General features: G+C 53.1%; 1 protein-coding gene across 2 annotated transcripts in view; it reads left to right on the top strand.

Moving 5' to 3' along the window:
- Positions 1-13,178, top strand: part of EPHA1 (EPH receptor A1) — a 190,301-nt gene that overhangs the window by 121,153 nt on the left and 55,970 nt on the right. For both annotated transcript variants that reach the window (XM_069650305.1, XM_069650304.1), the window contains exon 4: positions 9,132-9,287. In XM_069650305.1, the coding sequence (XP_069506406.1) occupies positions 9,132-9,287 (156 nt within the window). The remainder of the gene's footprint in view (positions 1-9,131; positions 9,288-13,178) is intronic.

The raw sequence follows: 13,178 nt of genomic DNA, 5'->3' as shown, positions 1-13,178 counted from the left end.
ACACTCAGCCCTACTGTGACAAGTCCACACAGACCAGGAAGAATCCTAACCCACGACTACACACTCAGCCCTACTGTGACAAGTCCACACAGACCAAGAAGAATCCTAACCCACGACTACACACTCAGCCCTACTGTGACAAGTCCACACAGACCAAGAAGAATCCTAACCCACGACTACACACTCAGCCCTACTGTGACAAGTCCACACAGATCAGGAAGAATCCTAACCCACGACTACACACTCAGCCCTACTGTGACAAGTCCACACAGACCAAGAAGAATCCTAACCCACGACTACACACTCAGCCCTACTGTGACAAGTCCACACAGACCAAGAAGAATCCTAACCCACGACTACACGCTCAGCCCTACTGTGACAAGTCCACACAGACCAGGAAGAATCCTAACCCACGACTACACGCTCAGCCCTACTGTGACAAGTCCACACAGACCAGGAAGAATCCTAACCCAGGACTACACGCTCAACCCTACTGTGACAAGTCCACACAGACCAGGAAGAATCCTAACCCACGACTACACGCTCAGCCCTACTGTGACAAGTCCACACAGACCAGGAAGAATCCTAACCCAGGACTACACGCTCAACCCTACTGTGACAAGTCCACACAGACCAGGAAGAATCCTAACCCACGACTACACGCTCAGCCCTACTGTGACAAGTCCACACAGACCAGGAAGAATCCTAACCCAGGACTACACACTCAACCCTACTGTGACAAGTCCACACAGACCAGGAAGAATCCTAACCCACGACTACACACTCAGCCCTACTGTGACAAGTCCACACAGACCAGGAAGAATCCTAACCCACGACTACACCCTCAGCCCTACTGTGACAAGTCCACACAGACCAAGAAGAATCCTAACCCACGACTACACACTCAGCCCTACTGTGACAAGTCCACACAGACCAAGAAGAATCCTAACCCACGACTACACGCTCAGCCCTACTGTGACAAGTCCACACAGACCAGGAAGAATCCTAACCCACGACTACACGCTCAGCCCTACTGTGACAAGTCCACACAGACCAGGAAGAATCCTAACCCAGGACTACACGCTCAACCCTACTGTGACAAGTCCACACAGACCAGGAAGAATCCTAACCCACGACTACACGCTCAGCCCTACTGTGACAAGTCCACACAGACCAGGAAGAATCCTAACCCAGGACTACACGCTCAACCCTACTGTGACAAGTCCACACAGACCAGGAAGAATCCTAACCCACGACTACACACTCAGCCCTACTGTGACAAGTCCACACAGACCAAGAAGAATCCTAACCCACGACTACACACTCAGCCCTACTGTGACAAGTCCACACAGACCAAGAAGAATCCTAACCCACGACTACACACTCAGCCCTACTGTGACAAGTCCACACAGACCAGGAAGAATCCTAACCCACGACTACACACTCAGCCCTACTGTGACAAGTCCACACAGACCAGGAAGAATCCTAACCCACGACTACACACTCAACCCTACTGTGACAAGTCCACACAGACCAGGAAGAATCCTAACCCACGACTACACGCTCAACCCTACTGTGACAAGTCCACACAGACCAGGAAGAATCCTAACCCACGACTACACGCTCAGCCCTACTGTGACAAGTCCACACAGACCAGGAAGAATCCTAACCCAGGACTACACGCTCAACCCTACTGTGACAAGTCCACACAGACCAGGAAGAATCCTAACCCACGACTACACCCTCAGCCCTACTGTGACAAGTCCACACAGACCAGGAAGAATCCTAACCCACGACTACACACTCAGCCCTACTGTGACAAGTCCACACAGACCAGGAAGAATCCTAACCCACGACTACACCCTCAGCCCTACTGTGACAAGTCCACACAGACCAGGAAGAATCCAAACCCACGACTACACCCTCAGCCCTACTGTGACAAGTCCACACAGACCAAGAAGAATCCTAACCCAGGACTACACACTCAACCCGAGAGGAACTACACACTCAACCCGAGAGGATGGAGTAATGAGGCTCAAGCCTCTGAAACCAATAATCACTGCTGATGGATAAGATCTATCAGCAAGAAGAAGAAAGATGAGTGACAAGTCCACACCGACCATGAAGAAACCCAACCCACGACTACACACTCAACCCGAGAGGAACTACACACTCAACCCGCAAGGACGGAGTAATGAGGCTCAAGCCTCGGTATCCAATAATCACTGCTAATGGATAAGATCTATCAGCAAGAGGAAGAAAGACGAGTGACAAGTCCACACCGACCATGAAGAAACCCAACCCACGACTACACACTCAACCCGAGAGGATGGAGTAATCTGGCTCAAGCCTCGGTATCCAATAATCACTGCTAATGGATAAGATCTATCAGCAAGAAGAAGAAAGATGAGTGACAAGTCCACACCGACCATGAAGAAACCCAACCCACGACTACACACTCAACCTGAGAGGAACTACACACTCAACCCGAGAGGATGGAGTAATCTGGCTCAAGCCTCGGTATCCAATAATCACTGCTAATGGATAAGATCTATCAGCAAGAGGAAGAAAGACGAGTGACAAGTCCACACCGACCATGAAGAAACCCAACCCACGACTACACACTCAACCCGAGAGGATGGAGTAATCTGGCTCAAGCCTCGGTATCCAATAATCACTGCTAATGGATAAGATCTATCAGCAAGAAGAAGAAAGATGAGTGACAAGTCCACACCGACCATGAAGAAACCCAACCCACGACTACACACTCAACCTGAGAGGAACTACACACTCAACCCGAGAGGGTGGAGTAATGAGGCTCAAGCCTCTGAAACCAATAATCACTGCTGATGGATAAGATCTATCAGCAAGAGGAAGAAAGACGAGTGACAAGTCCACACCGACCATGAAGAAACCCAACCCACGACTACACACTCAACCCAAGGAGATGAAGTAATGAGACTCAAGCCTCGGGTCCAAGAATCGCTGCTGATGGAGTGATGAGGCTCAAGCCACGGCATCCAATAATCACAGCTGATGGAGTGATGAGGCTCAAGCCACGGCATCCAATAATCACAGCTGATGGAGTGATGGGGCTGAAGCCTCGCTATCCAATAATCGCTGCTGTTGGAGTGATGGGGCTCAAGCCTCGCTATCCAATAATCACTGCTGATGGATAAGATCTATCAGCAAGAAGAAGAAAGACGAGTGACAAGTCCACACCGACCATGAAGAAACCCAACCCACGACTACATACTCAACCCGAGAAGATGGAGTAATGAGGCTCAAGCCTGAGTATTCATTAATCACTGCTGATGGATAAAATCTATGAGCAAGAAGAAGACAGACAGGGCACAGTGCACCAGTCAAGTGCCACCCATGGCTCCTGCCTCCATGCTTTATTGCACACTGCACCAGCACAATCCCGAGGCAGAGGGCCTACCTGCAGAGCCCTTAAAGGAGCATGATGGTAGAAGCCATGGATGACATTTGACTGGTGCACGGTGCACTATCTTTATTCTTCTTGTACAATACCTCACCACCCTCACCTCCACACATGTGTGTGCCTAAATACCTGACCCTGGACTCCCTCTTACCTCTTATTTATTTATTTGTTTATTTATTTATTTGCTTGTACCATGCTGGAGCCCGCAGGCATCAGGGCGCAAGACATGAACACAAAAAACTCAGAACATACAGTCCACGAGACAACGAGTAACATTTATGTTTCAGAAGAATGGTAGGGCCGGGTTGAACTCGTGTCATTTATCTAAATAAATGTGTCTTGACTTTCTTTCGGAAGGTGCTGTCCGAGGTCTCAAGACTGATGTGCGTTGGAAGGTTATTCCATAGGGTGGCAGCTATGGTGTTGAAGGCTTTGCCTAAACCATTTGTTTTCCTGTACCCGGTAGTTTCTAACTGGCCCTGTGCTTCGGTTCTGAGGGCCCGACCTGGTACATGAGTGACCAATTTGGTTTTGAGATTAGCAGGGGCTGTGCCGTGGATGCATCGGTGGGTCGGGGGAGTGCTTTGAATTGAATTCTGTCTTCAACAGTTAACCAGTGGAGGTTTCTCCTGTCTTCACTGATGTGTTCTGTTTTCCTTTTTCCTTTTATAATTCTCACAGCATGGTTTTGGATTTTTTGACATTTTGCTATGTGGCCTTCATTGGCCCCCAACAGGAGTGCATTTCTGTAGTCCAACCTGGACAAACTAGTGGCTCTTACAACTGTGGCACAGTTTTCCTCACTCAGGTAGGGACGGATTCTGTGTAGTAGTCTTAAATACTATGAACAGTTCTTGTTAAGATGCATGACATGTGCCTCTGCGCTCAGGGAAGCCTCTAGATACTTCCCGAGTGTCTTGACTTCATTCACAACTTTTATTTGGGAGTTGTCATCAGCAGTCCCACCCACGCAAATAACACTGCCACAGTCTACAGCAGCCTCCCCTCCCACAAGCAACAGCAGAACAGCCTTCCAAGCATCAGCAGTCCCACCACCCAGTAGTAGAAATACTGTCCCCATCTGCAGAGACCTCCCCCAAGCAACATCAGAACAGCCTTCCAATCATCAGCTGTCCAACCCACGCAAAACACACTGCCCCGGTCTACAACAACCTCACCAGAGCCACAGCAGAACAGCCTTCCAAGCATCAGCAGTCCCATCACCCACAAATAGCAACACTGCCCCGGTCTACAGCAGCATCCCCTCCCACGAGCAACAACACAAGAGCCATCCAAGCGTCAGTAGCCCCACCACCTGCAAGTAGCAATACTGCCCGGGCCTACAGCAGCATCCCCTCCCCCAAGCAGCAGAATCGCTTCAAAGCAGAGACAGCGCTGCCTCCTAGCAACACAGCCCCAGTATACAGCAGCATCTCCTCCCCTGAGCAACAGCAGCACTGCCTCAAAGCAAAGACAGTGCTGCCACCTAGAAACACTGCTCTGGTCTACAGCAGCATCCCCTCCCCCGAGCAACAGCAGTACATCTTTCCAATCATCAGCAGTCCCACCGCCCGCGAGTCGCAACACTGCCCCGGTCTACAGCAGCATCCCCTCCCACAAGCAACAGCAGAACAGCCGTCCAAGCATCAGCAGTCCCACCACCCGCAAGGAGCAACACTGCCCTGGTCTACAGAAGCCTCCCCTCCCCCGAGCAACAGCAGAACAGCCTTCCAAGCATCAGCAGTCCCACCACCCGCAAGTAGCAACACTGCCCTGGTCTACAGCAGCATCCCCTCTCACAAGCAACAGCAGTACAGCCTTCCAAGCATCAGCAGTCCCACCACCCGCAAATAGCAACACTGCCCGGGTCTACAGCAGCATCCCCTCCCACAAGCAACAGCAGAACAGCCTTCCAAGCATCAGCAGTCCCACCACCCGCGAGTAGCAACACTGCCCTGGTCTACAGAAGCCTCCCCTCCCAAAAGCAACAGCAGAACAGCCTTCCAAGCATCAGCAGTCCTACCCACGCAAATAACACTGCCACAGTCTACAGCAGCATCTCCTCCCCAAAGCAATAGCAGCACATCCTTCCAAGCATCAGCAGACCCACCACCTGCAAGCAGCAACACTTCCCCGGTCTACAGCAGCATCCCCTCCCACAAGCAACAGCAGAACAGCCGTCCAAGCATCAGCAGTCCCACCACCTGCAAGTAGCAACACTGCCCCAGTCTACAGCAGCCTCCCCTCTCCCGAGCAACAGCAGCACAACCTTCCAAGCATCAGCAGTCCCACCACCTGCAAGTAGCAACCCTGCCCCAGTCTACAGCAGCATCCACTCCCACAAGCAACAGCAGAACAGCCTTCCAAGCATCAGCAGTCCCACCACCCGCAAGTAGCAACACTGCCCCAGTCTACAGCAGCCTCCCCTCTCCCGAGCAACAGCAGCACAACCTTCCAAGCATCAGCAGTCCCACCACCTGCAAGTAGCAACCCTGCCCCGGTCTACAGCAGCATCCCCTCCCACAAGCAACAGCAGAACAGCCTTCCAAGCATCAGCAGTCCCACCACCTGCAAGTATCAACCCTGCCCCGGTCTACAGCAGCATCCCCTCCCACAAGCAACAGCAGAACAGCCTTCCAAGCATCAGCAGTCCCACCACCTGCAAGTAGCAACCCTGCCCCAGTCTACAGCAGCATCCCCTCCCACAAGCAACAGCAGAACAGCCTTCCAAGCATCAGCTGTCCCACCACCTGCAAATAGCAACCCTGCCCCGGTCTACAGCAGCATCCCCTCCCACAAGCAACAGCAGAACAGCCTTCCAAGCATCAGCAGTCCCACCACCTGCAAGTAGCAACCCTGCCCCGGTCTACAGCAGCATCCCCTCCCACAAGCAACAGCAGAACAGCCTTCCAAGCATCAGCAGAACAGCCTTCCAAGCATCAGCAGTCCCACCACCCGCAAGTAGCAACCCTGCCCCAGTCTACAGCAGCATCCCCTCCCACAAGCAACAGCAGAACAGCCTTCCAAGCATCAGCAGTCCCACCACCCGCAAGTAGCAACCCTGCCCGGGTCTACAGCAGCATCCCCTCCCACAAGCAACAGCAGAACAGCCTTCCAAGCATCAGCAGTCCCACCACCTGCAAGTAGCAACCCTGCCCCGGTCTACAGCAGCATCCCCTCCCACAAGCAACAGCAGAACAGCCTTCCAAGCATCAGCAGTCCCACCACCTGCAAGTAGCAACCCTGCCCCGGTCTACAGCAGCATCCCCTCCCACAAGCAACAGCAGAACAGCCTTCCAAGCATCAGCAGTCCCACCACCCGCAAGGAGCAACACTGCCCTGGTCTACAGAAGCCTCCCCTCCCCCGAGCAACAGCAGAACAGCCTTCCAAGCATCAGCAGTCCCACCACCCGCAAGTAGCAACACTGCCCTGGTCTACAGCAGCATCCCCTCTCACAAGCAACAGCAGTACAGCCTTCCAAGCATCAGCAGTCCCACCACCCGCAAATAGCAACACTGCCCGGGTCTACAGCAGCATCCCCTCCCACAAGCAACAGCAGAACAGCCTTCCAAGCATCAGCAGTCCCACCACCCGCGAGTAGCAACACTGCCCTGGTCTACAGAAGCCTCCCCTCCCACAAGCAACAGCAGAACAGCCTTCCAAGCATCAGCAGTCCTACCCACGCAAATAACACTGCCACAGTCTACAGCAGCATCTCCTCCCCAAAGCAATAGCAGCACATCCTTCCAAGCATCAGCAGACCCACCACCTGCAAGCAGCAACACTTCCCCGGTCTACAGCAGCATCCCCTCCCACAAGCAACAGCAGAACAGCCGTCCAAGCATCAGCAGTCCCACCACCTGCAAGTAGCAACACTGCCCCAGTCTACAGCAGCCTCCCCTCTCCCGAGCAACAGCAGCACAACCTTCCAAGCATCAGCAGTCCCACCACCTGCAAGTAGCAACCCTGCCCCGGTCTACAGCAGCATCCCCTCCCACAAGCAACAGCAGAACAGCCTTCCAAGCATCAGCAGTCCCACCACCCGCAAGTAGCAACCCTGCCCCAGTCTACAGCAGCATCCCCTCCCACAAGCAACAGCAGAACAGCCTTCCAAGCATCATCAGTCCCACCACCCGCAAGTAGCAACACTGCCCCAGTCTACAGCAGCCTCCCCTCTCCCGAGCAACAGCAGCACAACCTTCCAAGCATCAGCAGTCCCACCACCTGCAAGTAGCAACCCTGCCCCGGTCTACAGCAGCATCCCCTCCCACAAGCAACAGCAGAACAGCCTTCCAAGCATCAGCAGTCCCACCACCTGCAAGTAGCAACCCTGCCCCGGTCTACAGCAGCATCCCCTCCCACAAGCAACAGCAGAACAGCCTTCCAAGCATCAGCAGTCCCACCACCTGCAAGTAGCAACCCTGCCCCAGTCTACAGCAGCATCCCCTCCCACAAGCAACAGCAGAACAGCCTTCCAAGCATCAGCTGTCCCACCACCTGCAAATAGCAACCCTGCCCCGGTCTACAGCAGCATCCCCTCCCACAAGCAACAGCAGAACAGCCTTCCAAGCATCAGCAGTCCCACCACCTGCAAGTAGCAACCCTGCCCCGCTCTACAGCAGCATCCCCTCCCACAAGCAACAGCAGAACAGCCTTCCAAGCATCAGCAGAACAGCCTTCCAAGCATCAGCAGTCCCACCACCCGCAAGTAGCAACCCTGCCCCAGTCTACAGCAGCATCCCCTCCCACAAGCAACAGCAGAACAGCCTTCCAAGCATCAGCAGTCCCACCACCCGCAAGTAGCAACCCTGCCCGGGTCTACAGCAGCATCCCCTCCCACAAGCAACAGCAGAACAGCCTTCCAAGCATCAGCAGTCCCACCACCTGCAAGTAGCAACCCTGCCCCGGTCTACAGCAGCATCCCCTCCCACAAGCAACAGCAGAACAGCCTTCCAAGCATCAGCAGTCCCACCACCTGCAAGTAGCAACCCTGCCCCGGTCTACAGCAGCATCCCCTCCCACAAGCAACAGCAGAACAGCCTTCCAAGCATCAGCAGTCCCACCACCCGCAAGTAGCAACCCTGCCCCAGTCTACAGCAGCATCCCCTCTCACAAGCAACAGCAGAACAGCCTTCCAAGCATCAGCAGTCCCACCACCCGCAAGGAGCAACACTGCCCTGGTCTACAGAAGCCTCCCCTCCCCCGAGCAGCAGAAGCATTGTTTCATAGCAGAGCCGGCGCTGCTGCCTAGCATCATTGACCTTACATGCGACCGGACAACTTTTAAAAAGCTATTTTCACCAAAAATGTAGCTAGAATCTGTGGGGATAGGGGATTCATCTCCCAACCAATGGCATTTATTTTCTCACAGACGGCAGGCGAAGAACGATGGTCTGGAGGGTTGCCCAGAGCAAGATTAAGATTAGTTAAGATTAAGATGGTTAAGATTCATACTAAACCTTCCAGCCATCACCTCTCTGTTTTTGCTTTGTCACCCCGAGTGGGACGGGCATGCCCAGACGTAGGTCCGTCCCATGCCTGATGGACCTAGAGACCCTCACTGATGAGGCCCAATGAGGGCGAAACATGTCTGTGGATGCTTGTGGTCTCGTGCATGAGGGATGTGATTGTTCAGCACTTTCTGGCCCTCATCATGTTTTGAACCTGGTCCTCTTTGTCTTGCAGCTTGCCAGCAGGGATTCTACAGAGCCTCTCAGGAGACACCCCACTGCCTCAATTGTCCCCCCAACAGCTCATCAGGCTCCCCTGGTGCAACGGCCTGCACCTGCAATGCAGGATTTTATCGCACCCCATCCGAGGACCATTCCGTCTCCTGCACACGTGAGTGATTATGAGGGGCCCTAATCGGGGGGTGGGGGGGCAGTGTGGCCCTATGTACCAAACTGTTTGCTTAGTTAGGCTTAGGTCCCATCGGGCCCATTGAATGTTCTCCTGCCACATAGCTTGTCCATTTCTGTAGGAAGTCTTCCATGGATTCTAGCACCCAGGAGAGCAGAGCCCCCCTGTAGTGCAGAGACCTCCAGCCAGAGAGTGGGGTCATTGCCCTAGGAAGTCTTCCATGGATTCTGGCACCCCAGGACAGCAGAGCTCCCCTGTAGTGCAGAGACCCTCCAGCCAGAGAGCGAGGGCATTGCCCTAGGAAGTCTTCATGGATTCTGGCCCCAGGACAGCAGAGCCCCCCTGTAGTGCAGAGACCCTCCAGCCAGAGAGTGAGGTAATTGCCCTAGGAAGTCTTTCATGGATTCTAGCCCCAGGACAGCAGGGCCCCCTGTAGTGCAGAGGCCCTCCAGCCAGAGAGTGAGGGCATTGCCCTAGGAAGTCTTCCATGGATTCTGACACCCCAGGACAGCAGAGCTCCCCTGTAGTGCAGAGAACCTCTAGCCAGAGACCAAGGGCATTACTGTAGGAAGTCTTTGTTAGGCAGAAACCTGTGCAGTTCCCTTAGGGACCACTGCAAAAGGCTTAAGACTACAGGTGTTGGCAGTAAAACCAATTGGTAGCAGTCTGTACCACCCAGATTTACCTTGTAGCTGTGGCTGAGCAGCCAGACTTCTCTCAAGAAGAGTTAGACAGTATATAGAGTATACAAGATAAGTACCAAAATACAGTAGCACAAGCAAACACTGACCAGAGCTTGGGTATAAAAGTATATAATTATTTATTTAAAAACACACTTTGTAAAATACACTAACACTAATATGGCAAGCAAGTTCAAACACAGTCACTATTAATATATATACATCCCTGATCACTTATTGAACAAGTCTTAGTTAAAACACCACTTATTTTCAGACAGAGGTGAGCGCTTAACCTAAGATGGCACTCCAATAAGTTAATTAAAAAGGAAGGGAAAAAGGCAGAATTAGGAACATACACAATAACAAAACTTTAGGAGAACCAGAGCAAATCAGAAAAGGCAGAATCTACTGAGGAGCAAGAAAGTCATAGGCCAGGCCCACTCTTGAAGAGAGCAAGGCGGAATGTGTCCAAGATCACACAGTTGAATAGTACTTTTAAAGAGTTGTTGCAAAGAGTTCAAAAAGGGTTGGCTCAAGTCAGGAAAAGTTAGTTAAGATGTCCCTGGTCACCCCAGGATAGAAAGTCAAGGATTTACGGGACACCTTTAACAGTCTGTGCAAGAGAGACCAGGCGGGACTCAGTACCTGAAATGGTGAGGAAGCTCCAGCGGGGGCAGTTCCTGGCAGCGGGTGCAAGTCGGTGCTTCGTCCAGGGGAAGAGGAGATCTCAATGTGGAGGAAATCTGGAGGTCATTGCACTGCCAGGGATGAAACCAGCCGCAGAGTTTCCGGTTAAAAGGTACTCCCCTTTATTCGCGGTAGTGGTGAAGCGTGGCTATCCGGCCGCCGGGGTGCTTGGCACGGGCGATTCGACCACGAGACGATCCAGGAAGGCGAAAAAGAGGGCGAACTGGTTATCCCCACCAGCTCAGAGGAAGAACACTCTCCGGGATGAAGATCTTCTGTCGTTGGCAAGTGGTGAGACGGTTCAGCAGGGCTCCACCGGTGGTGTCGTCGTTGCAGGTCGGTTCAGCTTCTCCCTCTTTGGATTCTTTGGTCCTGTGGTGACTTCTGAAGTTCCAGTCCCAAAGCCCTTCTTTTATGCAGAAAACCCCCATTCATCAGTCCTAGCTGTCACTCAAACATGCTAAGTGGTGAGCCGGGCGGCTCACCACTGGGCCAATCACACAAGAGTGCGACTTGAGTTGCCGAGGCAACTCAGTCCAGGGTGCCTAAACCCCCATCCCACACATCCTGTAGACCCAGACAGAGTGGCACCACTTTTGGAGGCTTCTGTGGAGAAGCCCACCAAAAAGTGGAACAAAGGGCTCGACTTGGGTTGGAGTTACAGAGGCGAACACAAACGCCATTTTAAAACCGAGTCCTGGCAAAAGGACCCAACCGGGGAATAAATATTAAATAAATAAACGGGCGGTATCTTTAACATTGCACCAAAAAGTGGTGCGTTTAAAATGAATGGGAAAATCCCATAGGAACTATTCCGGTGGAATATTTCGCGTGGTAACCACTGCCACCAGCCAGAAACTCGACGAGGGAGGACTGCACAGTGCCCCCTCGAAAAACAGACCCAGGGACAATCTAATTACCCCTACCAGTACTTCCACAATATGCTGGTTTGTACTGGTTCTGTTCCCAATTTAAGACTAGTAAAGGCAATGGTGACTTTACATGCCCTGGGAGACAGTAGTCAGTCCCAGGGTATGGAGTCTATGTTTGGGGGTCACTATGACACCCCTGTGTTACTGCACTGAGGGTGCTGTGTAACACACTTACCAAACACCACATGAAACCCTATGGGGTAAAAGACCCCACAGCCCATAAAACACATTACATAGTCAAAGGATATCTCAAATCATGTTTAGGAGTGAGAGAAAAAGAGTCTCACTCTTAGCAGGAGAAAAAAATAAACCCCAAAAAATCCAGCAAAGCTGCTGGGGGACTCACTAGGTTTGGGAAATTAGCTTTAACAGAGAATTCTCCCTAACAGTCTTCCATGGATTCCGGCACTCCAGGACAGCAGAGCTCCCCTGTAGTGCAGAGACCCTCCAGCCAGAGAGTGAGGGCATTGCCCTAGGAAGTCTTCCATGGCTCTGGCCCCAGGAAAGCAGAGCTCCCCTGTAGTGCAGAGACCCTCCAGCCAGAGAGTGAGGGCATTGCCCTAGGAAGTCTTCCATGGATTCTTGCACCCCAGGACAGCAGAGCCCCCCCTGTAGTGCAGAGACCCTCCAGCCAGAGAGTGAGGGCATTGCCCTAGGAAGTCTTCCATGGATTCTGGTACCACAGGACAGGAGAGCTCTCCCGTAGTGCAGAGAACTTCCAGCCAGAGAGTGAGGTCATTGCCCTAGGAAGTCTTCCATGGATTCTGGAACCCCAAGACAGCAGAGCTCCCCTGTAGTGCATAGACCCTCTAGCCAGAGAGCGAGGGCATTGCCCTATGAAGTCGTACATGGATTCTAGCACCCAGGAGAGCAGAGCCCCCCTGTAGTGCAGAGACCCTCCAGCCAGAGAGCGAGGGCATTGCCCTATGAAGTCGTACATGGATTCTAGCACCCAGGAGAGCAGAGCCCCCCTGTAGTGCAGAGACCCTCCAGCCAGAGAGTGAGGGCATTGCCCTAGGAAGTCTTCCATGGATTCAGAGCCCCCCTGTAGTGCAGAGACCCTCCAGCCAGAGAGTGAGGGCATTGCCCTAGGAAGTCTTCCATGGATTCTGGCCCCAGGACAGCAGAGCTCCCCTGTAGTGCAGAGACCCTCCAGCCAGAGAGTGAGGGCATTGCCCTAGGAAGTCTTCCGTGGATTCTGGCCCCAGGACAGCAGAGCTCCCCTGTAGTGCAGAGACCCTCCAGCCAGAGAGTGAGGGCATTGCCCCAGGAAGTCTTCCGTGGATTCTGGCCCCAGGACAGCAGAGCTCCCTTGTAGGGCAGAGACCCCTCCAGCCAGAGAGTGAGGTCATTGCCCTAGGAAGTCTTCCATGGATTCTGGCCCCAGGACAGCAGAGCTCCCCTGTAGGGCAGAGACCCCTCCAGCCAGAGAGTGAGGGCATTGCCCTAGGAAGTCTTCCATGGATTCTGGCACCCCAGGACAGCAGAGCCCCCCCCCCCACACCCTCCTGTAGTGCAGAGACCTTCCAGCCGGAGAGCGAGGGCATTGCCCTAGGAAGTCTTCCATGGATTCT

Source organism: Ambystoma mexicanum, chromosome 3p, assembly GCF_040938575.1.
Source record: "Ambystoma mexicanum isolate Mex_15411 chromosome 3p, UKY_AmexF1_1, whole genome shotgun sequence".
In the NCBI taxonomy this organism is placed as follows: Eukaryota; Metazoa; Chordata; class Amphibia; order Caudata; family Ambystomatidae; genus Ambystoma; species Ambystoma mexicanum.
This window is presented reverse-complemented; position numbering and strand designations above follow the sequence as displayed.